The sequence below is a fragment of the Haliotis rubra genome, unplaced genomic scaffold, assembly GCF_003918875.1.
Source record: "Haliotis rubra isolate DU_JTF1 unplaced genomic scaffold, ASM391887v1 Scf532, whole genome shotgun sequence".
In the NCBI taxonomy this organism is placed as follows: domain Eukaryota; kingdom Metazoa; phylum Mollusca; class Gastropoda; order Lepetellida; family Haliotidae; genus Haliotis; species Haliotis rubra.
Window position 1 is genome coordinate 285,580 of NW_025767227.1, and position 25,282 is coordinate 310,861.

The 25,282-nt window shown below is 39.7% G+C and overlaps 1 protein-coding gene across 1 annotated transcript; it reads left to right on the forward strand.

Moving 5' to 3' along the window:
* The first annotated feature begins 5,443 nt into the window (after positions 1-5,443).
* Positions 5,444-17,041, forward strand: LOC124253143 (macrophage metalloelastase-like). The gene is made up of 13 exons (XM_046686861.1): positions 5,444-5,681; positions 6,048-6,154; positions 9,201-9,352; positions 9,749-9,824; positions 10,514-10,656; positions 11,092-11,346; positions 11,881-12,066; positions 12,487-12,657; positions 12,846-12,988; positions 13,846-13,997; positions 14,801-14,914; positions 15,775-15,853; positions 15,913-17,041. The coding sequence occupies exons 1-12, from the start codon at positions 5,550-5,552 to the stop codon at positions 15,842-15,844; spliced, it is 1,701 nt and encodes a 566-aa protein (XP_046542817.1). The 5' UTR covers positions 5,444-5,549; the 3' UTR covers positions 15,845-15,853; positions 15,913-17,041.
* The last annotated feature ends 8,241 nt before the right edge of the window (positions 17,042-25,282 follow it).

Genomic DNA, 25,282 nt, shown 5'->3' on the forward strand with positions numbered 1-25,282 from the left:
AGAGAAAAACAAGGAGAGTGAGGTTAGAGAAAGCGAGAGAACAAGAGAAACAGAGAGGGTGGAGAGGCAGACAGATAGAGATGGGGGACACAAAGAGAGATAGGTTGATGCGGAGAGGAAGACGGATAGAGAGGCTAACTGGGAGACAAGGAGGGGTTGAGGGACAGAGAGAGGGAGGGGAAGAGAGTGATGGAGAGAGATATGCACGTCACACACACACGCAGACACACAGACTGACACAGGCACGACACAGACGGTCAGACACATACAGACAGACAGACACAGACAGTCAGACACATACAGGCAGACTGACTCACAGACTGACACACACAGACTGATACACACAGACACAGACAGTCAGACACATACACGCAGACACACAGACAGACACAGACAGTCAGACACATACAGTCAGACAGTCAGACACACAGACAGTCAGACACATATACGCAAACAGTCAGACAGACACATACACGCAGACACACAGGCAGACACAGACAGACAGACACATACAGGCAGACTGACTCACAGACTGACACACAGACAGACAATCAGACACATACACGCAGACAGTCAGACACACAGACAGTCAGACACATACACGCAAACAGTCAGACAGACACATACACGCCGACACAGAGACAGACACAGACAGACACAGACAGTCAGACACATTTACAGACACACACACTCCAATCATGATCAAGCGATACTGATGGCCAGTTCCTGGTTGTTATTTCCTGGAGGATATCGGTGACAATAGAACCCCTTTCCATACAACATCTCTACTGAAAAAACAGACATTGTAATGATACAATCTTGTAGTAGTGCTCTACACGGCCGGTCAGACAGGGGCACAAGGAAATTCGGAAGGATATACAATGAGAGATAGAGATAGAGGGCGAGAAAGAGAGATAGAGGTAGAGATGGAGAGAGTTAGAGGGAGAAACGTAGAGTGTTAGTAGGTAGAAAGATGGAGGTAAGACGGAGAGAAAGAGTGTGAGATGGAGAGATATGGTAGGAGAGGGTGAGAGAGGGTGAGACGGAGAGATATTGAAGGTGAAACGGAGATTGATCGCGGATGTAAGGGGAGAGATAAAAGGTGAGATGAAGAGACAGGGGGTGAGACGGAGAGAGAAGATAGAGGATGAGATGAAGACATAAAGGGTGAAACATAGAGGGAAGGAAAAGCATGAGACAGAGAGAGAAGGTAGGTGAGAGATAGAGGTGGGACGGAGAGAGAAGGTAGGTGAGAGATAGAGGTGGGACGGAGAGAGAAGGTAGGTGAGAGATAGAGGTGGGACGGATAGAGGAGGTAGGTGAGAGATAGAGGTGGGACGGAGAGAGAAGGTAGGTGAGAGACAGAGGTGGGACGGAGAGAGAAGGTAGGTGAGAGACAGAGGTGGGACGGAGAGAGAAGGTAGGTGAGAGATAGAGGTGGGACGGAGAGAGAAGGTAGGTGAGAGATAGAGGTGGGACGGAGAGAGAAGGTAGGTGAGAGAAAGAGGTGGGACGGAGAATGAAGATAGGTGAGAGATATAGGTGGGACGGAGAGAGAAGATAGATGAGAGATAGAGGTGAGACGGAGAGAGAAGGTAGGTGAGAGATAGAGGTGGGACAGAAAGAGAAGATAGGTGAGAATGAGAGATGTGTTGGATGAGATGGAGAGATATGGAGACTGAGAGATAGAGGGTGAGACCGACAGATAGGGAGGTGAGATGGAGAAAGAGATATGGTGAGACGGAAAGATAGATGTGAGATGATACAGTGTGAGACTCAGATACAGTGGGGGAGGCGGAAAAGGAAGATAGAGCATGAGGCGGAGAGAGAAAATAGGGACTTGCACGTTACTACGCCTAGGCAGTTTATGACATAACCGCTCGGTATCTATCTTCAAAAAAGAAGGCGAAAAAAGCTAATACACAGAACAATGATAATTTAATTTTGAATTAAATATATTTAGCACTTATGCAAATCCATGACCGTCAGATATCAAATACCATCCTCCCACGCTACGATATCCCCACCCAGGCCAGGGTGGTTCAGTGTCCTAATTGGGAGGAAGTTGGGACTGGAACCAAGTACGGTTTTACTCATTAGTGTATGGCTATTTGATCGTTCTCGTGACCCAAGCACCAAGAGCTGCGGGTCACGAGGCGAGTGGTCTGCATTGTATAAGTGCCTATATTACCGAGTCAAATGTCTTGTACTTGTGTTACTGCCATGGTTCAGCATACTGCACTCGTCGCGTGTGTTCAGTACTTTGTCGGTGTTAGTACGGGAGTACTGTGGTCACTAAGTAGAGTGACTGGACATTGTGTTTCAAGAACCCGGGATGGCCATACCTTCTGTACTGAAAATATGACCTCAACGGTCACGCCAGGACGGCCAGTTCTTATTATCACAACGAACAATCACATGTTCTGGTTTTGTAAATTGTTGATGGTTATTCCATAATCTATCACTAACGGGCAGACATACCAATACACATATATTTACATAAATCATTTAATATGTCCATGAATATAGACGTGGAAAGCGTAGGTATAAGAAATCATTTTGTAGTGTAAATCGAAGCTTGAGGCATTAACATGGCTTAAACATAGTTTATTCAGAAAAAAAGATTGGCAAACAAGCCTAAATGGCTTATATTAATGCCGCTCCATATCACATGTACATGTTCACATTTATGTATAATGTTGTACATAATAAAATTATAACAAGCTGTGAAAATAAGAGCAAGCTATCTCTGAATTATAGGAATCTTGAATATTAACAAATTATCTCACTTATGTTTCACAGCTGATATATTTAGCATATACCGTATATGGTAAACATTTCTCATAAAAAAATGATTCATATCGAATGCTATTGTGTGTAGGACACATGAAGAAGTAGTGGAAAGCATCCTCATAGTCATGTGACCAGGAACAAGAAGCATTATCGGAAATGAAACGATTATATTTATCACTGTTTAAGTAACTGCATCCCAGTCTAAAGGCCTATTCGATTATGCTAAACCGGTTTTGGTTTCGGGAAAACCATGCACTCGATCATGTCGAAACCTAAAACTGGGTTCTGAAACTTCGAAACCATCTCCGAGGCAGGTTTCGCAGTTTCATTTAAATATTATTTTAAAAAAACAGTCTATGTTTGAACATGACTATTTTATGTAACTTGTATATATATAACTACTTGTAACAGTATAATTACATATACGCAAATATTTACCTCCAAAAGCATCTCATCTCTTTATTATTTGTTAATTCACTGATAAAATGGAAAACATATGCTGTCATCCAATTCGTTCCTCATATACAGTAGATGAGACATTTTTTGGTATCCATTTTGAAACCGGATGGTGAAACCATCAACTCGTTTATAAACCTAGAAACTAGTTCACTTTGAAACCATGTATCCGAAAATAGACACTCGTTTATAACAGGAGAAACCAGTTTCAAAAATCAAAACCAGTTTCGCAATAATCGAACAGGCCCTAAGTCGACAGTGTTATTTGACAGAAGCGACTCCCAAAAGCTAGCTCGAACATTAACATGCAGTAGAATGTTTATGGAAAGTTCCAATTAAATTCTTATAGTGAGTGAGTGAGTCGGGTTTTAGGCAAATTTATATTTTACAGTAAGAAACAGAATGAAGTTTGAATTTTTAAGCGTTTTTCTTTTCAATACGCCAAGCTGCTGACCGACTAAACCTAAAACAGTCACTGTTAATTGCTTTGTGATAAAAATACTCACTGGAGAACATTCTACGTATTAAATTTCCTCACATATTGAATTCACTCCGTCTTTGTTCCGCACACGCGTTAGAGTTAAAAACCCATTTGGAGGCATGTTCTGAATACGGACATCATACAGACAGTAAGTGGGTACACGAAATCTAAACATCTTCATGAAAAGGAAACTAAATTTAGTTTAGTTTGAGGGTAATGCTATCATTAAAGCCGCTCAAGTGTTACTTGTTTTTCTGGTCCATTTTATCTTGATTGTTTGGTTTGTTTACAGACCGCCGGTCTCGTGGCGTCAACACTGCCGACTATACATAGGACGCTAACGTTTTATTGAAACTTGTAAGTGGTGATGCTTCGTATTGGACAGAACATGCTTACCCTTTTCATGAACACCCGGTGTTTTCAGGGACGGTGGGGTAGCCTATTGGTTAAAGCGTTGGCTCGTCACGCCGAAGACCCGGGTTCGATTCCCCACATGGATACAGTTTGTCAAGACCATTTCTGTTTTCCCCCACTGTGGAATGTTGATGAAAGCGGCGTAAAACCATACTCATTCACTAACGTTCAGTTAATCCTTAATATAATCACACATGTTTTTCTGTTACGCCCAGTGGAATCGGTTTTGGCGGTATATCGAGTCCGTTTATTCTATGGCAATGGCGTTTCATATTTATAACCTTTAATCCAGAAGTGTCATTTATGAGGGTCAGAGCTGGCGCAGTCAAGCATGGAAATACTTCCATAAAAAGACATGCCATAGTTGAATGAGTATGGAGGACGGGTGTAGTGGGTGTATGAAATAAACCTCCCCATCCTACACCACAATCCGTGTCACCCACATCCAATAAAGTTTAATTCCTGCATCGTGACTTATTTCTCAGGTTTCGGGGACAGAAATGCAGGGTCACCCTTTTTCTGAAGTCTGACTGCGTCCCTTCCAGTTTAGTTTTAAGGGAGACATCTTGACAAACCAGTGTTACTACGCCATAGCAGTGTCGAGCACGATACAAGGGAAATAGTCCTTGCGACATCGTTTGCCTGTTAATGTTACTTAGAGAAATATTTATCATCAGTTTAAAACGTATTATTTAGATATGTATTTGCATTTAGTTTAAATATATCTATATATGAATATTATATTCTTTCAAAATACGTTTATTTCGATTATTTGAATAATACTTATTCACGTGAAATCTAAACGTAATCATTACATGAGTAATTGCAAACGTCAATGATTGTCGTTCTGCGTGTTTCTATGTTCATAATTCATGACCTACTGGTATTATTGAAGTATTCAAATATCACACCAACATAAATATAATTATACAAATATATTTTGTATCACAATCTACTGGATTATTACTGGATAATACAGCGAACTTACTTACCATAGTCTTACACAAATATACAACCAACAAATTCAGGGAAAACTGCAAGAACACAATGTTTCACTTAACGTGACCCAATAGGGTCAATGCGTTTAAACGAAAGGCAGTTTTGTTACTTTAGCTGAAAATAAATTCGTTAAATTATATCCTTTTTTTTCTTTTACATATCACACTCCTTGGTTAACTAATGTCGTATTTCTTACATCCCTGCGCAACTGATGACGAAAGGATATCCCTAACTCGAGCCACGCTCTGATTGGCTGAAACGAGGGCTGTGAGTCATCAACGGGATAGCCTTCTTAAGCGAGTGCGAGCACACGTTGGCTCAGAAGACACGAGGCCACCAGGATCATACATACACTGTTCTACTATACAAACCCGTTATTTATTCGTATGTGGGTTACTTGGACAATATGAAAGGATCTATGAAATGTTTGTGCCTGTTGGTAACATGTTTTGTTATTACTGTGCAAGGACTTGCTTCCGAGAGAGACAAACGGTCCAGGAGGAGGCCAATAAACCTTGTTCATGATTTTGATGTTGAGGTAAGATAATCTGATTTAATTTTTTTTAATAATTTAACTAGAAATCACTGACGTTAATTTTTCAATTTTTTACATGTATTTAGTGATTTAGAAACAGCCACGTCAATAGGCAGTTTAACCCAACCGTATAAAACCCTCAAGACGCTGGCCTGTTATGCAACATGTCATCAATGATTCACGGTAAATTCATAAAGCTATGTTAGTGTATTTACTCAGTGAATCATAAACGAGCTGTAAGAGTAATATCGTCATATCCCGGCCATATAGGGAGAGCCAGAAGTTGGATGGTTATCGATTTCATCCCATTGTTCGAGAAGCTGTATAACTACGATGAATCACCGTAAGAACTCTGTCTGATATTTTCAGGGATTTCTCAAGGACTTTGGTTACATGGATAATATCCCGGCAGGAATTGTTGGAGATGAGCTGCGATCAGTATTTGACAGAGATTTGCAGATTAAAGATGCAGTCAAGTAAGTCGATTTGCTCAGTCATTTGCTGTATAGTGTTTTTGTCCTAGAATCCCTGTGGAGAGTTAATGCATATATTGTTATACTTCCTGCTCCAACTTCTAAATTCCCCTCGAAGAAGTTGTTTTCAGTTCTTAATATAAAAATTGATATGTTTGATACGGGTGTTGATATTATTACCGTCAATATGTACACGTGGACCCTGCACAGAATATGGGATTCTTTTGTTTAAGTGTTAAACGTGCACAGGTGGGCAGATGACAATGTCTGTCGAGTGTAACAGTGTGAAGGTCGTGTGTTGTACATGTCTTTGAATACACCTGTACGGAGTAATATGCAGGAATGTGGTATACATCCTCATCTCGCATGACTGGTTGTTGGGGGGTTATTGTGATGATGTTGTGGAATGCGGCCTAGATATTCAAACCTCAACTAGATTCAACTGGCGGCTTGTGTGTGTAGGTTTTGATGAGGTAGAACTTTAAAAAATTAAAACTATGATACATGCTATTATGTTTGTCATGGATTGAAGATATATTACATCATTTCTTAATATGAGACAGATACGCGATGATCGAGTGAGTAAATGAGTATGGCTTTTAGCAATATTTAAGCAACATCACGGCGGGGGCACCAGAAATGGGCTTCTCACATTGTGGGTAATACCCATGTGGGAATCGAACCCGGGCTTTCGGCGTGACGAGCGAACGCTTTAACCACTAGGCTACCCTACCGCCCCACGCGATGATACGGTAAATGTAAATACAGTATGTAAATGTAATACAGTATGTAAATGTAAATACAGTATGTAAATGTAAATACAGTATGTAAATGTAATACAGTATGTAAATGTAAATACAGTATGTAAATGTAATACAGTATGTAAATGTAAATACAGTATGTAAATGTAATACAGTATGTAAATGTAAATACAGTATGTAAATGTAATACAGTATGTAAATGTAAATACAGTATGTAAATGTAATACAGTATGTAAATGTAAATACAGTATGTAAATGTAATACAGTATGTAAATGTAAATACAGTATGTAAATGTAAATACAGTATGTAAATGTAATACAGTATGTAAATGTAATACAGTATGTAAATGTAATACAGTATGTAAATGTAAATACAGTATGTAAATGTAAATACAGTATGTAAATGTAATACAGTATGTAAATGTAAATACAGTATGTAAATGTAATACAGTATGTAAATGTAATACAGTATGTAAATGTAATACAGTATGTAAATGTAAATACAGTATGTAAATGTAAATACAGTATGTAAATGTAATACAGTATGTAAATGTAAATACAGTATGTAAATGTAATACAGTATGTAAATGTAAATACAGTATGTAAATGTAATACAGTATGTAAATGTAAATACAGTATGTAAATGTAATACAGTATGTAAATGTAATACAGTATGTAAATGTAAATACAGTATGTAAATGTAAATACAGTAAACTGGGTTTACAACGAACATGCTTATAATGAACTGTTTCTGGTTCTGCTGTATATTTAAGTCGAAAGCCGAACCACGGTTATAACGAACTAAATCTGTGTTCCCTCTCTGTTGGTTACTGCATCGTAAAACTGACATATAATATAGTTTCCTTTGCATTGAAGGGTTTAAAACCTGATTTAAACATAGTTTCTATCACCCAAATGGCCGCAGTACATTGAACACGTCTATATGGTGATAATCTGTTTGGGGAGACCTACATCCGAATTCTTCATTATCGACTCCACAAACCGACAATGTTCCACTCCGAACAAAACAACCACCCTAAGTCCGTCAATCCCTTTGTAAACCATGCACACAGTCGCTCCTACTAAAACCACAGTATTCAAGACATGTCTAACGCTACGCAATTAAAGTAGGCATACGACAAGGAGCGCCTCTAGGTCTGCGCTTTTTATATGAAAGCATGAGTGCGCAACCTATTTAAACCAAGTTATAATTTGAGGGCACTGTGGCCTGCTTACAAGAAGTTATTGTGGGTCACGAAAGCATATTTCTAATGTGTAAAGCATTCGTGAGAAATGCAGAAGTCTTCCCCTAAATCCATGAACATAACGTGTCAACAGCTATCTCCATGTTATCTGTCGCAAGCTGTTATCGTGCTAGCATTATATCGGTGGGCTTATAAGAAATTTAAACAAAATATTCTATGAAATGCTCAGACTACAATTCTTATAGCCTGAAAAGGCTTTCGTGTGGTGGGAACTTACAGATAGTTTAATAATCTTGATGGCGGTCCCTCGAAATCGAGTAAATATTTGTTGTATAAACGGTATGATTTTGCAAGAATAATATTCGCACAAATACGTAAATAATGTGATTACCAACTGTATAGTGTTGTTCATACAGTTTTTTTTCTTTAAAGTATTGAACTCGTGTGTGAGTGAGTGAGTGTGGCTTTACGCCTCATTTAGCAATATTCAAGCACTATCAAGATGTGTGACACCAGAAATGGACGTCAATTATTTCACCATGTAATCGAACCTGGATCTTCGGCGTAACGAGCAAACACTTTAACCACTAGACCTAACCACCAGTATTGAATAACCCCGGACATAATCTATTATGTAGTGTGTCAAAAGGAATCAGTCATATTATCCTCCGAAAACAATAGCCCAGCCCCTGTCGAAGTTATCAAGAATATAATTCGTTCCTCGTCGTTTGTAGGACACAATGTACTTACTCTTTTCGATGAAACTTGGTGCCATTAGTGATTCTCAGTGACCCATCCATAGACTTCCACATCAACTGTGAGATTTTGTCCAGCGGAATCCGTTTCGCTGGACAATCGATACAGGTTATCTTGTAGGACTGGCATTCTATATTAACCATTAAACGAATTGAACATAATAACATACAAACAAGAATATCTGCAGCTGTGTATGGTTGTGCGCGTGTGTTTGTATTATGACAGCAGGTTTGTCTAAAATCAACGGACTATTATTATTTGTTTTTGCATGAAGAGGGGGAAGCCCGTCATTGTGATTGTCATTAACAATGTATTGTTCCATTGCAGAGACTTTCAGTATTTCTATGGTTTGAAGGAGACTGGTGAAGTTGACCATAAGACGATGCGCATGATGAAGTTACCGAGATGCGGTGTGCCAGACAAGGAACGAAATGATGACATACGCAAGAAAAGGTCCGCTTTTCGATACACACATCTAGGTATGTATTATAGCATGTTTTAACATGTCCATGCATCTCTTGAATGTTCATTTGTGTGTGGTTTAACGCCGCAATCACCAATATTCCAGCTATATGACGGCGGTCTGTAAATAATCCAGTGATCAACATCATGAGCATCGATCTAAGCAGTTACAATGCCATGGCAATACGATCAGCGAGTCTGATTTCCAGAGCACATCAGTTGCCTTTTACGAGGCATGCATGGGTTGCTGATGACCAATTGTAACCCGGATGTGATATATATGATACAGCATGTCATTGAGAGATGGCAGCTGACGTTATAGTCTACATATAGAATTCGGTCAAAGTTTCATTGTATACTGCGTGACTGACGTGTTCCCGAGAACTATTTATAACTATTGCCGTCTTCTTCAGGATCAAAATGGTCAAATCCTCGACTCACTTGGAAGTTGACGAAACCTACCTACAAGCTGAGAACTGACGACCAGAAGTAAGTGAAAACAACCCAAACCAGTATTTCTGTACCTCGCACACCCCAGTGTTTTGGTTTGGCTATTGTTTAACGCCGCACTTAGCAATATTGTAGCTGTATAGCGGTGGTCTGTAAATAATCGAGTATGGACCAGACAATCCAGTGATCAACAGCACAAGATCGATCTACGCATTTGGGATACGATGACATGTGTCAACCAAGTCAGCGAGCCTGACCACCCGATCCCGTTAGTCGCCTCTTACGACAAGCATGGGTTACTGAAGATCAATTCTAACCCGGACCTTCACAGGAAGACTCCGGTGGTTATGCAGGAATGACCCAGTGTAACTTGGGACCTATAATAATGCAATCTTAATATTTACTAAAGCAACAACAAAAAATCTGAAGTTGTAGAAAATATGAAATCGTTCAAGTATTGACAAAAAATTCCATACAGTTGTTACTGACTTTGATACGGATGACGCTGTCCTTAGTTGATAGCTATTTGAGAACTCTTAAATCGCGAATTATGATCATTAAAATGTTATCCCTGGCTGCGAAGATCAGCAGCATTGATGCTGTGTCCAGTCTCACATTCGGCTGGAAATGCAATGTCGATTTCGTGTGTTCTAAACCAGGAGAAATGCGTATGTATATCACTTTTCAGATATCTGTATAACACTCCGTATGTCTGTTCGGTATTTCAGAAGGACGATACGGGAAGCGTTTAAGATATGGGAAAATGTGGCGCCTCTGAGAATCACGGAAACAACAGGAAACCCTGATATGGAGATTTTCTTTGCTAGCGGTGAACACGGAGACGGCAGGGGTAACGCCTTTGATGGAAGAAGTAAGACATATTTTGATGCATTTACTTGTGAAATAAGACTACAGCTGATTTTAATATGTTTACATTTTTAAATATACATTCTAAAACACACTGTGGCAAAAATTAACGAGGACGGACAATAGTAACAATACGTTTTGTCAGTTATGTAACGCCATATTCAGCAATATTCAGGAATGTGACTATAGCCTGTAAAACTGTCTTGTCAAGACAAACCAGTGATCGATATAGTGAGCATGGTGCTCATTATGACCGACTGAGTTTTGTTTTACGCCGCTTTTAGCAATATGATGCTCATTATGGATTAAGTAAAGTTATTTGCCAGAGAGTAGAGAGTATAATTTTACTGAATATTAAGGAAAATGAATAAATTGTAAAATTATTTTGCTTTTTATTTGTTCTTTATGAAAGTTTTAAATATGATATTGATGTTCTCAGGTCGAGTCCTCGCCCATGCTTTTGGTCCAGGCAAAGCCAAGATCTCAGGCGATGCCCATTTTGACAACGATGAGGACTGGACACTGAAATCAGACCACGGGTCAGATATGTTGGTCGTAGCTGCGCACGAGTTTGGTCATTCACTGGGTCTCGGACATTCTCGCGACCAGGGGGCGCTCATGTTCCCCGCCTATAGGGGCCAGGATGCATTGACCCTCGGACAAGATGACATCAGAGCAATTCAGATTCTTTACGGTACGTTCGAGGGGCGGGTCATGGATTGGAGTACATGAGGTTGGGTTGGTGGTAAGGCTGTGGGCAAGATGATCAGAGACGTGGTAGGTTGCTACGATTAAGGGCACTGGCGTTGGTTCTGGTGCAGGAACCGTCAGTTGAGGGAGGCAGAGACATGGTTTGGGGGAACATGGGATTGGAACGGAGGGAGTTGTGGATTTGGGGGAGGGTACAGATGAGGGACAGGTGCTTGGGATGGGTGGATGAATATGATTGTGGATGGGGTAGGGGTTGGGGCCTAGAGCGTTAGTTAGGGTAGGGAATCGAAGGTTTGGGCTAGGGTAAGAGGGGTTGGTTCATGGGAGAAGGGGCAGGTGCGTTGGGTTGGAAGTACATGGTTGTTACTGCCAATAAGTTCAAACTCGCAGAGATCTCGCTACAAATCTACAATCTATGTACATAACTTTCTAATATTTCGCATCGAAAACACTGAATCTGTATAGTACACGTTGCGTTTATTTAGACAAATATTTTTATATTCTATATGGTTCACAGGTTCCCGACCTGGATATACCGTGAATCCCAGACGGACCCGCCCTACGCCAGCCACTCGTTCACCACCCCGTACCCGCTTCCCACCACGCACCCGTGCCCCCTACCGTCCACCGACAACTCCCACTCCTACCACGACGACCACACCATCACCGCCCTGCACTGTAGATTTCGACTCCGTCGTGGCCGGTGAGTACGCAGATGAGACGTGGCTATGTTAGACCATATAGAAAATAACAGTCATATCTAAAGGATACACTTTATTTTTTTATTTCAAACCGTAAATGTGTCAAGGAAAGGCAACAATGTACACCATAAACAACCAGACCATTTTGTTACCTGTTTTTTGGTAAACTGGTTTAAAAGTTGCGTCCCTTTGTCGTGTAAGGATCCATTCGATCTTAGGATTTCCGATTGTGACCACATGTTTCTCAATATCCATTATTGTTCTAGTTTAACGAGAATTTAGAGTTCACTCACTTGTCACTCACATCAAACTATGGCGACCTTTTCAAACTGAAACACTGTTCATAGCGGCGTTAAACTCACTCATACCGACAATAACAGACCTGTGTCAAGACTCTGTTCACAAGTTCTGTCTTTTTCCAGGACCCGAGCGTTTTTACTACGCCTTCAAGGAAGGGTCTGTGTTCAAGTTCAACGACGGGGGCATGGAGGAAGGCTACCCCAAACGTGTCCACGAGGTGTTCCAGGGAGCCCCGGCAGAGATTGACATCGCCTTCTCTGTAGCTAGAACATCGAAAATCTACCTCATTAAAGGTGAGTGGAACCCGTGTCCAGGCTCGAACTCTGCGGTGGCGTAGCGTTGTGGTAAAAATATCGCTCCTCCGGCCATAGGTCCGGGTTTGATTCCCAGCAAGTGTACACAGTTTTTGTAGAATTTTGGGAATAGGGCCGAAAACTCATTCTCATTCTATTGGAGCTGACTAAGGAATTTCTGTTTTCAGACAAGCAAGTATGGCGATACACAGACCTCACCCTTGACGAAGGGTTTCCTTTTGAGTTCAGACGGGATCATTTCCCCGAAGCTCCCCGCTTCACTATGTCCCTCATAGACGACAGAGGGAAGGCGAGGGTCATTATGTTTGGGGTAGGTACAATGAAACCTCTGTTTATACATCCAGATCTGTATGGAATACCGTAAGGGATATTCTCGCGATCTCGACCTTTGGAAACAAGCTGAAAATGCCAAAACTGCGAGAATGTGAGATCGCGAGAATGTCCCTTACAGTATTCCACAGACCTGATTAACACCCGTGTTAAACTCCTGATCTTATTTACAACAAGAAACCTCATAAACTGTAACTGTGAAATGTAACAACCATAAACTGTAACTATGAAATGTAACAAACCGCCTGCCTATAAATTTGATGCTATGATTTTTTCTGCTTTCGAATGACAATACAATAAATAAATGTCTTTGAAATAAAACTCATTCCGAGTATGTACTTACAATATTTACTAATGCAAACTTGTTCTCGTCACTATATGGCTGGAAAAATGCCGATGTGACGTAAAGCTCAACTCAACTCAACTACAACAAGAAACCAGATATTATATCACCGAAATTGGTAAAATGGATATACCAAAAGAATAAAATATGTTTTCTGCATCACTGCATCTCAGCCAACCCAGGTTCAAAAGATTTATCTTCTCTGTCTTTGTCGAAATTCGGAAACGTAAAGTCATTATGTTTAGTTTTGCGCTCAGAGTATCATGTTGATTGCTAGTTATTTTTTTAAGCCACTAAAAGTCTGTTTGTCTTCGTTAAATATTGTTTTTGACTTGACACAGACGTCAAATGCGCTGCATGTCGCGGTTGCGTCCCTTTGCAAGAATCCCCATAGTTTTCACTGATACACGTTTAAGAGTTTCTACATTTTGGGAATTTGACCCAACTCACTCACACATTTAGGGAATAATAGTTGTTCTTGTTGAATCTTCCAGACGACAAAATGGTGGTTCTACAATTTCGATACAGTTCAGAGCTCCCGACCCCTGCCCTACCAAATCTCGACCAACTGGCGCGGAGTTCCCCGAGATGTCCAGTATTCGGTCAGGTGGACGGATAACAACTACTACCTTATCACGTCCAATGGGTAAGCGATGTTTGCAAACATGACTAAGTTTGCATATTAATATAATGTATTGTTTATAAATATGGATAAAGCGTTGTTTGTAATGACTAAGATATCTCCACAGTGAAATATTAGGCTGTGATCGACTGTCTTGAATCCACACCAGGACGAGACAGTTTCGTCATGTTTCGCTGTGTAAAAGAAGTAAAACATAAGGACAAAGTTGATATAAAGGCAAGAATTTAAGGATGGCAACTTCTTTATAGTGAGGGCGGTGGGGTAGCCCAGTGGTTAAAGCGTTGGCTCGTCACGCCGAACACCCGGGTTCGAATCCCCACATGGGTACAATGTGTGAAGCCCATTTCTGGTGTCCCCCGCCGTGATGTTGCTGGAATATTGCAAAAAGCGGCGTAAAACCAAACTCAGTCAGTCAGTCAGTCTTTATATAGTGACGGACCCGACGTTTCGGAGAATAGTCTTACTACTTCATCCATACACCTGATGAAGGAGTAAGACTATATATACTCCGAAACGTCGTGTCCATCAAGTAGAATGCGAGTTGACATCCATACAATTCTTGCCTTTATATGTATCAAGTCTAAATGCCATTCAAAGACTCCAAAGTTGATATACAGCGACATTTGTCGAAACCGGCCTCTGACTAATCCGGAATTCTATCAATACCGAACAACATTTTCTACTGTAACATGAATTTTCTACTGTATTTAATCATAAATGAAAATCTGTGTAATCTGTTTACGCTCACGTCAGTTTGACGAAGCAATAATGTAATTTATAACACGGTCCTTGATTTCATGTTGCAGTCACGTGATATTTGACCACAACAGACGCGTTGCCTCGCGGAGGGGGCTGGTCAGTGGGATACCGCCATGGATGGAGAACACATGCAATGCTATCATGGCGAGTCCTAGCGCCAGGTACGTTAAACAGCCAGGAACACGATACTCGGAGAATTAAGACATCGAGATGTTAAGGAATGCAGCGTTAACTCAGATCGATAAAAGACAGTTGTTATATTCATTTTTTAAATTCAGTATTTGTAAGGGAAGTATATTTTGGACAGTATTTTGAATTTTAGCCAAAGAAAGTATGTACTTGAAAATTTGGTCTGACCGAGCAATTACATACGTGGTCAAAATATTTATAGGCTAAAAACTTTCTGCGAAACACAACACACACAAGGTTCAAAACTAAACGGTATTACCAAGATCAAATACTTCCGTGCTTATTTAATTTTTACATCACACATGGGTGCATGATGACTAACATTCATAAAGTCACCGTTAGCATATAACAGGAGCGTAATCATAGCTGATGTTGGTTGGTTGGTTGTTGTGTAACGCCGCACTCAGCAATATTCCAGCTATATGGAAGCGGTCTGTAAATAATCGAGTCTGAACCAGACAATCCAGTGATCAACAGCATGAGCATCGATCTACGCAATTGGGATATGATGACATGTGTCAACCAAGTCAGCGAGCCCGACCACCCGATCCCGTTAGTCGCCTCTTACAACAAACATGGGTTACTGAAGATCAATTCTAACCCTGATCTTCACGGGTCTCATAGCTGATGTGCTGCCTTATGTACTATTGCGCACAATAGACATACCGTGTTTGTTGTATACCCCCTTTACTTGACTGTGTTTATCTATAGACGAATTTATTACATTTATCTAGGTATGTTATTAATAACATTTTATCCATATATCTTGTGATTATGTGTACACTGATATACAAAAATAATATTTGTATTAATTTTCTTTTGTCATTTTCAGCGGACATTTGGGACCACTGGCACTCATCACCATAATTACCATGGCGACCAGTCAGCTGCTGATGCGATGATGACGTCACATGCCAAAATGGTGTACATCCTCCTTGTTAACAAAAAGATCGGTCATTATCGATCGGAGAAGATACAAAATATAGTTTGTGATTATCAAGCTAATATTTTCGTGGTTCTAACAAATGCCAAATTACACTCAGGAACGGGAATGTTGAAATGAATTTTGAAAAAGTCACTTTCCAAATAGGTGGGAAAAACCTTATTACATCATTTCCTATTTGTTTTGGATAAGATGACAGTTCTTGCGTGACGTCATGACTTACGCGATGCTCATCAGGTACAAATCAGTGCACGTAGATCGGTTGCCTTTGACTGTATTCCTGGTTGCATCGTTAATCATGATGTGACAGATATGTTTTTCGAAAATATATATATCATTGGCGATGACCTTTTGTCGCTGATTCGGCCAGTATTAGTCTTGTTAAGGCCAATGTTTAAATGTCATACTTAGAATGAAATAACAAGTTATTTCAACTCCAAGTCTTTTTAAGGTAAACTGACATCTTCAGTGTGACATCACAGCATAATTAATGCGTAGATGTTTGCAACGTTTACAAACAATTTAATTCTTTAAAATTATATTTCATAATCTGTTATCTCTTGAAATTAATTAATGAACAAGGAGTTATCGCTGAAGTGTATATATGAATATATGGGAGTGTGTGTGAGTGTGTGTGTGTGTGTGTGTGTGTTATTATATGACTATTATGAGGATCTGTGAATTTTCTTTATGACGAAACGTGAGTCACCTGTGTTCTGTATGAACAAAAACAAGTGTGTGTTGCATATTTATTGTTTTTGAACTTATACGTACATGTTGCTATAAACATCTCCAATGTATCGGACTACTGTGTAGCTTCAGTATTTATTTAATTGTAATATGTTTTGGTCCATCTAAGTTTCTTGAACGAAATCCAAAGCCACCCACGCATGCACCTTTTGTCTGAATGTTTGCTCATCCAGCTTAACCCACCCGACTTAATGCAACGTGTGACGTCAACATTCCATATACACCAACAAACTGTGATATTAACTGTGTATGTAACAAATGACACTCCATTCAGATTGAAGACTAACTCACTTTATACATACCACATACGTATATATTTACTAACTGTTGAGAACCGCAATATGCGCGGGACCATGACGTCGTAAAGGTATTATGTTCAAAATATGTTGATGCAAAATGTTGTAAATATCACCAAGTGCTCAAATGTATCTTTGTCGACTATTTTTGGATATATATCTATCTATTTATGTATATATATGTGCGAGTGAAAGAACATTTTACACCTTTCACAATAAAGAAAAAAAGACTTTTTTCGTTTTTGTGTATTATTTATATAAAATGTCACATTACTCATCTAACCACATGGTGTAGTGGGTCAGCGGTTGCCTGGAGAGCAGTAGACTGCTGTTCGATCCACGGCCAAGCCATACCAAAAGGCGTTAAATGATGGTACTTTTTGTTACCTTGCCTGTCACTCAGCATTAATAGTGAAACAAGGGCTGGGTGTCCGTCACAGTACTAGATCTCCGTTTGGTATTCATGTTACCGGGCGACATGATGAGGGCGGTGAGATAGCCTAGTGGTTAGAGCGTTCGCTCGTCACGCCGAAGGCCTGGGTTCGAATCCCAACATGGGTACAATGTGCGAAGCCCATTTTTGGTGTCCCCCGCCATGATATTGCTGGAATATTGCTAAAACGATACTCACTCACTCACTCATTGGCCAATGGCCCATGGGTTACCACTTTAAACTGGGAGACACCGCACGTGCATGGACGTATATACAGGTGCAATGGCCTTGAAAGACACTGTAACCTCATTTCACCTTGCGCTCTGTGTCATTAATTATATGTGTCATTATATATCATATATACGAAATCCAGTAGGGTTGATGCCCTGATTTGCCAGTATGTTTTGATATTGGGTTCGATCCCCATTTGTGTCATTCCAGGTGTAATAAAAACGTTTTCAACACCATTTTGCTTATGGAATCTAGATGATCGAAACCTAATTCGTTATTTATAATAATGTTTTATGAGGCTTATAAATGTAACAAAACGTTTTTCAAAAGGATAATTCCAGCTTTTTTCGCTAATCCGACAACGCAAATTGTCGATAACCTCCGGAAATACCAAATGTTGTTCGATGAAAGATCGTGATTAACCTGCAATAAGACATTCCAAGTAAGACCAGAAATAACTTTTGGGTCTACGCTAACCCTTGTCAATGCATGTACATGCAGAAAGCCCATGGGGATCATTTCAATCTTTCAATCAATCTTTATTTACAGTACTGAAGAGGCCGTAGACCTATAGTACATTTAACATACAGTAGCAGAGGGTGCAATATAAATGAATATATAGTAAATGATATCACATCTGTAATGCAGAGGATCTCATATTCATGGCATGGTATATATACATTGCAAGGTATTTTGTGGCTGTTTGATTTTGGGATGCCATGAGGGTATAGAATTTGTCTATTCGGGGTTCAAGTAGAAACATTTCTTTATGTATTCTTTTCTGATATTTGCATACAATGGACAAACAAGCAAGAAATGATAATCATCTTCTAACTCCTGATAAGTACAATATTTACACAATCGTTTTTCCCGTGGTATCCCTAAATGCCTACCTTTTTCTATTAGAAGATCATGGGAACTACATCTGAAACGGGCTAGTGCTGTTCTGAATTTCTTAACATTAATGTCTAGAAGATATTTTTCTGTGAGAATGAATGATTTAAAACACGAGTAATGGTTTTACTTATTGTGTAAACATAGTGAAAAGTGCCACTTTTGAAAATACATATCTTTTAGCCTTTTGTGTTAAATCATATATTAAATGCTCTGGTGCTGTGACATTTTGTTCTCTCCAGATGTAATCATAGCCGCAAGACTGAAGTATCATTTAAACCTCACTACAGTTTAACTCGCAAATTGAAAGGTCTGTTTTCGTTTCACATGTAAATCGAATTGTGTTGATAAAAAAAGAAGTCTATGAAAATGAATTTTTTAAACGTCAGAAACAGGTGATTGAAAGCGTTAGCGCCGATCTACACCTTCCGTGTATTGTGGCACTCAGCCAGCGCTGCAAGGATTACAGAGGCCAGCTCTACCTACTCAACATATCTGGCACATACCGACAATCATGCTTTTGGAGACAGAGAATAAAACCAAGAATTTGAGAAACTTTGTGCAGTTAGTTGCAAGATATTGTGTCGAACTCCATAAACAGAAGGAATCTAGTGAAAATGGCCTGTCTGCAAGTAAGGAATTCCAATAGACTGAGTGAGTGAGTGAGTGTGGCTTTACGCCGCTTTTAGCAATATTCCATCAATATCCTGGCGGGGGACACCAGAAATGGGCTTCACACATTGTACCCATGTGGGGAATCGAACCCGGGTCTTCAGCGTGACAAGCGGATGATTTACCACCCTAGAACAAACTGAAGGACATCGTGATGCTTCAATGCAGTGAGTTTGTCATCAGGTATACTGTAACCGGATATACATGTGTTTCATGCAGTTGATGCTGATTAAGTCATATCACGTTGGTTTGTACATAATCCATTCCGGATTAGACAAACCAGAGGTTGATATCATGATGCATAACATCAGGTTTCCATGACTACTGTCAACTGAGATTGACACGCCGGAGCACCTCATCAATTCAGATGAATATAGACGCATGCGTGGAAAGGTTAAACCGGTAAAGTGTGTTATTGCTCACATGCTCTAGGAACTCAGACAGAGATATTGGCAACGTCCCGATCATACGTAGTGCCCACTTTCACAAACACGTCTTTGTGCGTCTTCATTGCCAATATCTCTGTCTATCGATGGTGAAGACTTTGTATATGCACACATAAAACTATGAGAAGAAAATTGTGATCCGAGGCATCAACATGGCGAAAACAGAGTATCATGGACAGTGAGTGAGTGAGTGAGTGAGTGAGTGAGTGAGTGAGTGAGTGAGTGAGTGAGTGAGTGAGTGAGTTGGGTTTTACGCCGCTTGTAGCAATATTCCAGTAATATCACGGCAGGGTACACCAGAAATGGGCACATATTGTGCCCATGTGGGGAATCGAACCCGGGCCTTCGGAGTAAGGAGCGAACGCTTTAATCACTAGGACACACACAAGGTAAACGTTTCATTTATTAACTAGGCACACATTGTTGCATTGTTAAAAACACTGAAACCACACCTGGCATCTGATGGAGAATTTTGAGATAAAGAAATCCTAGACTAACAAAGAGACAAGGTAAAACAGCATTCCGACCTTACCCGTGAAGATCAATATTCTAACCCGGACCTTACCCGTGACGGTCCGGGTTAGAATATTGATCTTCAGTAACCCATGCTTGTCGTAAGAGGCGACTAACGGGATGGGGTGGTCAGGCTCACTGACTTGGTTGAAACTTGTCATCGTTTCCCAATTGCGCAGATCGATACAACGAAAGCATAAAGTTGTAACAACGTGAATTTATTAGCTTTGCTGTTCAGGACCAGTCACTTCCAGCTCGCAATTGTTAATGTTTGAATTATAACCAAATCTGTATATCACTAGATAACAAAGAACACTATTGTATGGTCTTTTGCGATGTATCTAAGGCCTTTGATAGAGTTTGGCACAGAGGGCTTATGCTTAAATTGGAGAGGTACGGAGTAAGTGGAAAGTTACTTGACTGGTTTGATAGTTATGTAAGTGGTCGCAATCAATCAGTTTCTGTTCACGGCTCGTTATCTAAGCCTTTGGTTTTAAAAGCAGGAGTTCCACAGGGATCAGTTTTAGGTCCCTTTCTTTTCATTGTGTATGTAAATGAGATAGCAGATAAACTACATTGTATAACTCGGCTTTTCGCTGACGACACGTCACTGGGAGCCTTGTCAAAAGAAAAGCAGTTGATGGAAAGAATAATGAAAGAAAATCTACAAATATTATGTAATTGGGCAAAGGACTGGCTAATTTCTTATAATCCGGACAAAACGGAAGCTATGTTATTTACGACGAAAGATGGCCAAACAGACATTAATTTGAAATTTGACAATTGTCATGTAAAACCAGTTGACTTTCATAAACATTTGGGACTAACATTTTCATGTAATGGGGGTTGGCACCATCATATTGAAAGTATTGTTAAAAAGACTTCTAAAATGATTGGAGCATTTCGAAAGTTTCTCCTGAATAGAACAACATTGTCAAGCATATACAACTGTATTCATAAGACCACATTTCGAGTTCGCATCTGAAGTATGGGACGGGTGTTCTATTGAAGAATCTAATAGATTAGAAAAGTTACAACTTGAAGCGGCTCGTATAGTTACTGGTCTGCAGAGATATGCTTCTTCTAGATCATTATACTTTGAAACGGGATGGAATTTACTATCTGAGAGAAGAAGGGTGAAAAAATTATCGTTATTTTATAAGATACATACAGGCCTTGCTCCAAGTTTTCTTTATGATTTACTCCCTCCTGTAGTAGGTAGTCGAACAAATTATGAATTAAGAAACTCCAGTAATTACACTCAACCCTGTACAAGACTACGATATTCGACTCTATCCTTTTTTCCATCAACAATTAAACTGTGGAATAACATCCCCTTAGCTATCAGAAACTGTAAATCTGTTGTGTCTTTTAAAACTGCAGTTCATGTGAAACAAAAATGTGCACCCGTATATTTCTCATATGGGAAAAGGAAACTAAATGTTTTGCATACAAGATTAAGATATATGACAAGTACACTTAATTATGATTTATTCAGAATTAATGTTAGAAATGATGCACTTTGTCAGTGTGGCCATAATTGTGAAAATGCTTTTCATTATTTTCTTGAATGTCCATTATATATAATTCAAAGAGAACAAATGTTAACCTCTTTAGAAAATATAGTGAATAATAGAGCATGTATTGATATTAATCTCATCTTAAATGGCAATGCAGGTCTCTCGCTTAGCGAAAATCAGAATGTTTTTAAAAGTGTACATATCTACATCCATAACACTAAACGATTTAAATAACTCTGTCTGTACATATCTATACCCTTTGTCTGCCTCTTGTTGAACTTTTTTGTAATATACACTTGTAACTATGTGGAGAGGGCTTATTTAAGTTGGATAACTTGTGCCCAATCCGTTTCTTAATTGAATAAAATATGTTTCAATCAAAAAATAATGTTTGAATTTCCATCAAAGTGTCAACAAGAAAATTAATGTAAATTTTGTAATGCATTTTAAAAGACTGTCCAACACCTTGTCAGTGATTGCAGATATGTTCTAGTGTACCGTTGGGTTGTGTCGCTGTCGGGGATTCGTGTAAAGGGGTCCTGATGGTGAGCTCAACCAGCCTGCCGACCAAGATCACCCGAAACCTTTTTGCTGCATGCATATACATTGTATTTGAATCTTTAAAACATAACCAGTTATTGAATAATACGTCAGGTTTCACTCTGCAACTGCAGATCCCTGGAAGTACACATTACTGCTTGTTGTGAGTCGCTAGAAGATTGACTGTCGCATTACGTCTTCATCCTTCCTGGTACCCCTTTCTGGCATATTTCTCTCCCGCCTAAGGAGACACCACATGTGTTTCGTTTCTTTCGATAGATTCAGGGTAGAGTCTCTTGTAACTCTCAGGAGCCTTGCTGTCGAGCACCCATCTAACTAGACCAAGGTAATTTTACTTTGTCTTCTATATGACCCGTGCGGGCCACCCACAACCTGTCTTGTGAAGGTACCACTGTATCTTGGTCCTACTGCGGTAAGAAGTATAAAAAATCAACTCGAAGATAAAGCTACTCTGTTTTCAATTTGCGGACCTTTGTCGTGGATTTAAGACCGCTAAAAGTAATTTAAAAACCGAACGCGTTAGCGGTTGTTGAACTGCCATTTAAGTACGGTTTTGATAAACTCTCAGCCAATCAGAATCGAGTATCACACAATGTCGTGCCAGCATGTATATCTAGAAACTTTAATAGTGATTTAATCTGTTGGCAGAAGCAGAAACATGTACACTCAATCACGCGATAATTATCATGACGTTAAACATTAGAACGCCAGAATACTAAACATTCCTAACAGTTTGGTAGAGGATAGTAAATGTGAGTTTCACTTTTGATATATTAAATTTGAGTTTATGATCATCTTCCTTCACAACGACTGTCTACACTGTGCTCAAACTGCGTAGATCGATGCTCATGATATCAATCACTGTATTGTAAAATTTTGCTGAATGTGGCGTTAAAGCTTACATGCAACGCAAAACACAACTTTGCAGATTCATAAAACTTTTCGGTATGGACTTACAGTAACAATTTATCAAAAATGCAAAATCAACTTATCAAGTTGAAAAATAACGCGATGAAAAAACCCCGCGAAATCGGGGTTCAAACGATTCACTAAATTCACCCCAGCTGGGGTGAAAAGTGGTTTCAAGAGCAGTACTGCGCTGCGCTCATAGCGCATGCTCAGTTAATAGGTTCGCGCAGCTTGAAGCGGGATGTCCGAATTATAAGGTCGTGAGCAGGAGTAGTTTAATCTTGGTTGTGTACACAAACAACAAATAGTAAATAATCTACTCGTTACATAAAAGAACCTTGTTAAGGATTTAGATCTACTCAGCTATGTGTCAACCAGTGAGGCGTTCGACATTTCAAGACGGAAAAGCTTCGCTGACGGTGAGTACTCGGAGTAGGCTTTGATGTGAGCTTTTTTTCTAATGTTTTGTTGATATTTCACATGCGCGAGGTTTTTTATATGTTATGACAGTAGATTACAGATTTAACTGTTTATATAATTTCATTTGGCTATTTCACTACACATTCTTCTTACCGAGTCACTTTCTCAGTTCAAGAACTTAAAAGCTGAAAAGTACTCTAAAGCAATGTGATATTTAGCAGTGTCAGAATTTCTAACTGTGATACAGATATACCTCAATGTCTGTTTCATTGACATTCATTTGTCTGCTTGCCTGTCTGCTAATGACAATATGCAATACACAACTTCGACCACTTACCACATGCAATTTGAACTTAACACCTATCAGGCTATACACCATAAACAAAATGCATTGATTTATGGCTCGTGCATCCGTGTTCTGTCTCTGTCACATTATGTAATTACACAGACAGGCAGGTGTGATACATGACATGCTTTGATGTCTGTTGATTGCAAAATGTTATACACAAAAACTGAGCATGTATTTACAAAACCAAACACCTCTAAACACACACAAGGAGCCCTGAGTGTATCGGCAAATGAACCAGCCAATGAAATACTTCTTTACACTTAAGTGCACGCCCACCCGCTCTGACTGGGTTTGGTATCCCGGGTGCTTCGTTTCGAGGGAAGTAAACCCAAGTACAAAATACTTTTGATTTGCGATTGTACGCTTATAATTTTGGTTTATTTGTTGTTTTTCATAATCGGCAATGTATATTATATATCATGATAAAATTATAATTGTGTTTTAATTATGCTTATTTTGTTTGGTTGTTTTAAAAAACAAACAAGCAAACGCGGCAGACATCAAAGCAGAGTTGTGTGACGGGTGAGACAATTTGTTGTATGAAGCGATCGTACAATCAGTTTTACGGGTTGTCTGCTGAACGAAGTGGCCGATGACACTTGCATTGAGGTGTTTCAGTTTGAGTCTTTGTGTATGTCCCCAACAGCCAATAATTCAACACCCATATCGATCACAGGGCATCAGCAGACAGTCATGTATGTCCGTGGGTATGTATAGATGTGGTTGTCGTTCGACAACCACATCTATACATACCCACGGACATACATGACTGTCCCATCATCGCTACAATCATGATGTTACATGTACAGAACAGAAACCTTGCTTCAGTGAAACGTCAATGAAAAAATATATATATTCTGAAATAATCTACTGCATTAATATATTAACGACATCCCATCTCCTTTTGAGGTCGTAGGTAATAATTTGCGCGTGCATGATCATACATGTTGGATATTTGTTGGCGACATGGTACGTGTTTTTCATGAAAACGTCACACAGTTATTGTCCATCTGTCGGGAGCTCATCGAAAGACTTTGCGTGCTGTTAGAGTGAGTGAGTGAGTTTAGTTTTACGCCGCTTTTAGCAATATTCCAGCAATATCACGGCGGGGGACACCAGAAACGGGCTTCACACATTGTACCCATGTGGGGAATCGAACCCGGGTTTTTGGCGCGACGAGCGAACGCTTTCACCACTGGGCTACCCCACCGCCCCGTGATGTTAGAGTCGTGAATGTAGTGAATGTGTATGTCTGTAATGTACATGGCCTCAATGTGAATGTCTTCAGCATGAACATTTCACACCAAACTCCTCAAATCAATGTATTAGTCCCACGTCATACCTTTGTTTAAACAAATTCTTTCTTTATTTCATTTTAAGTTAAATATACTCATGCCAATAAT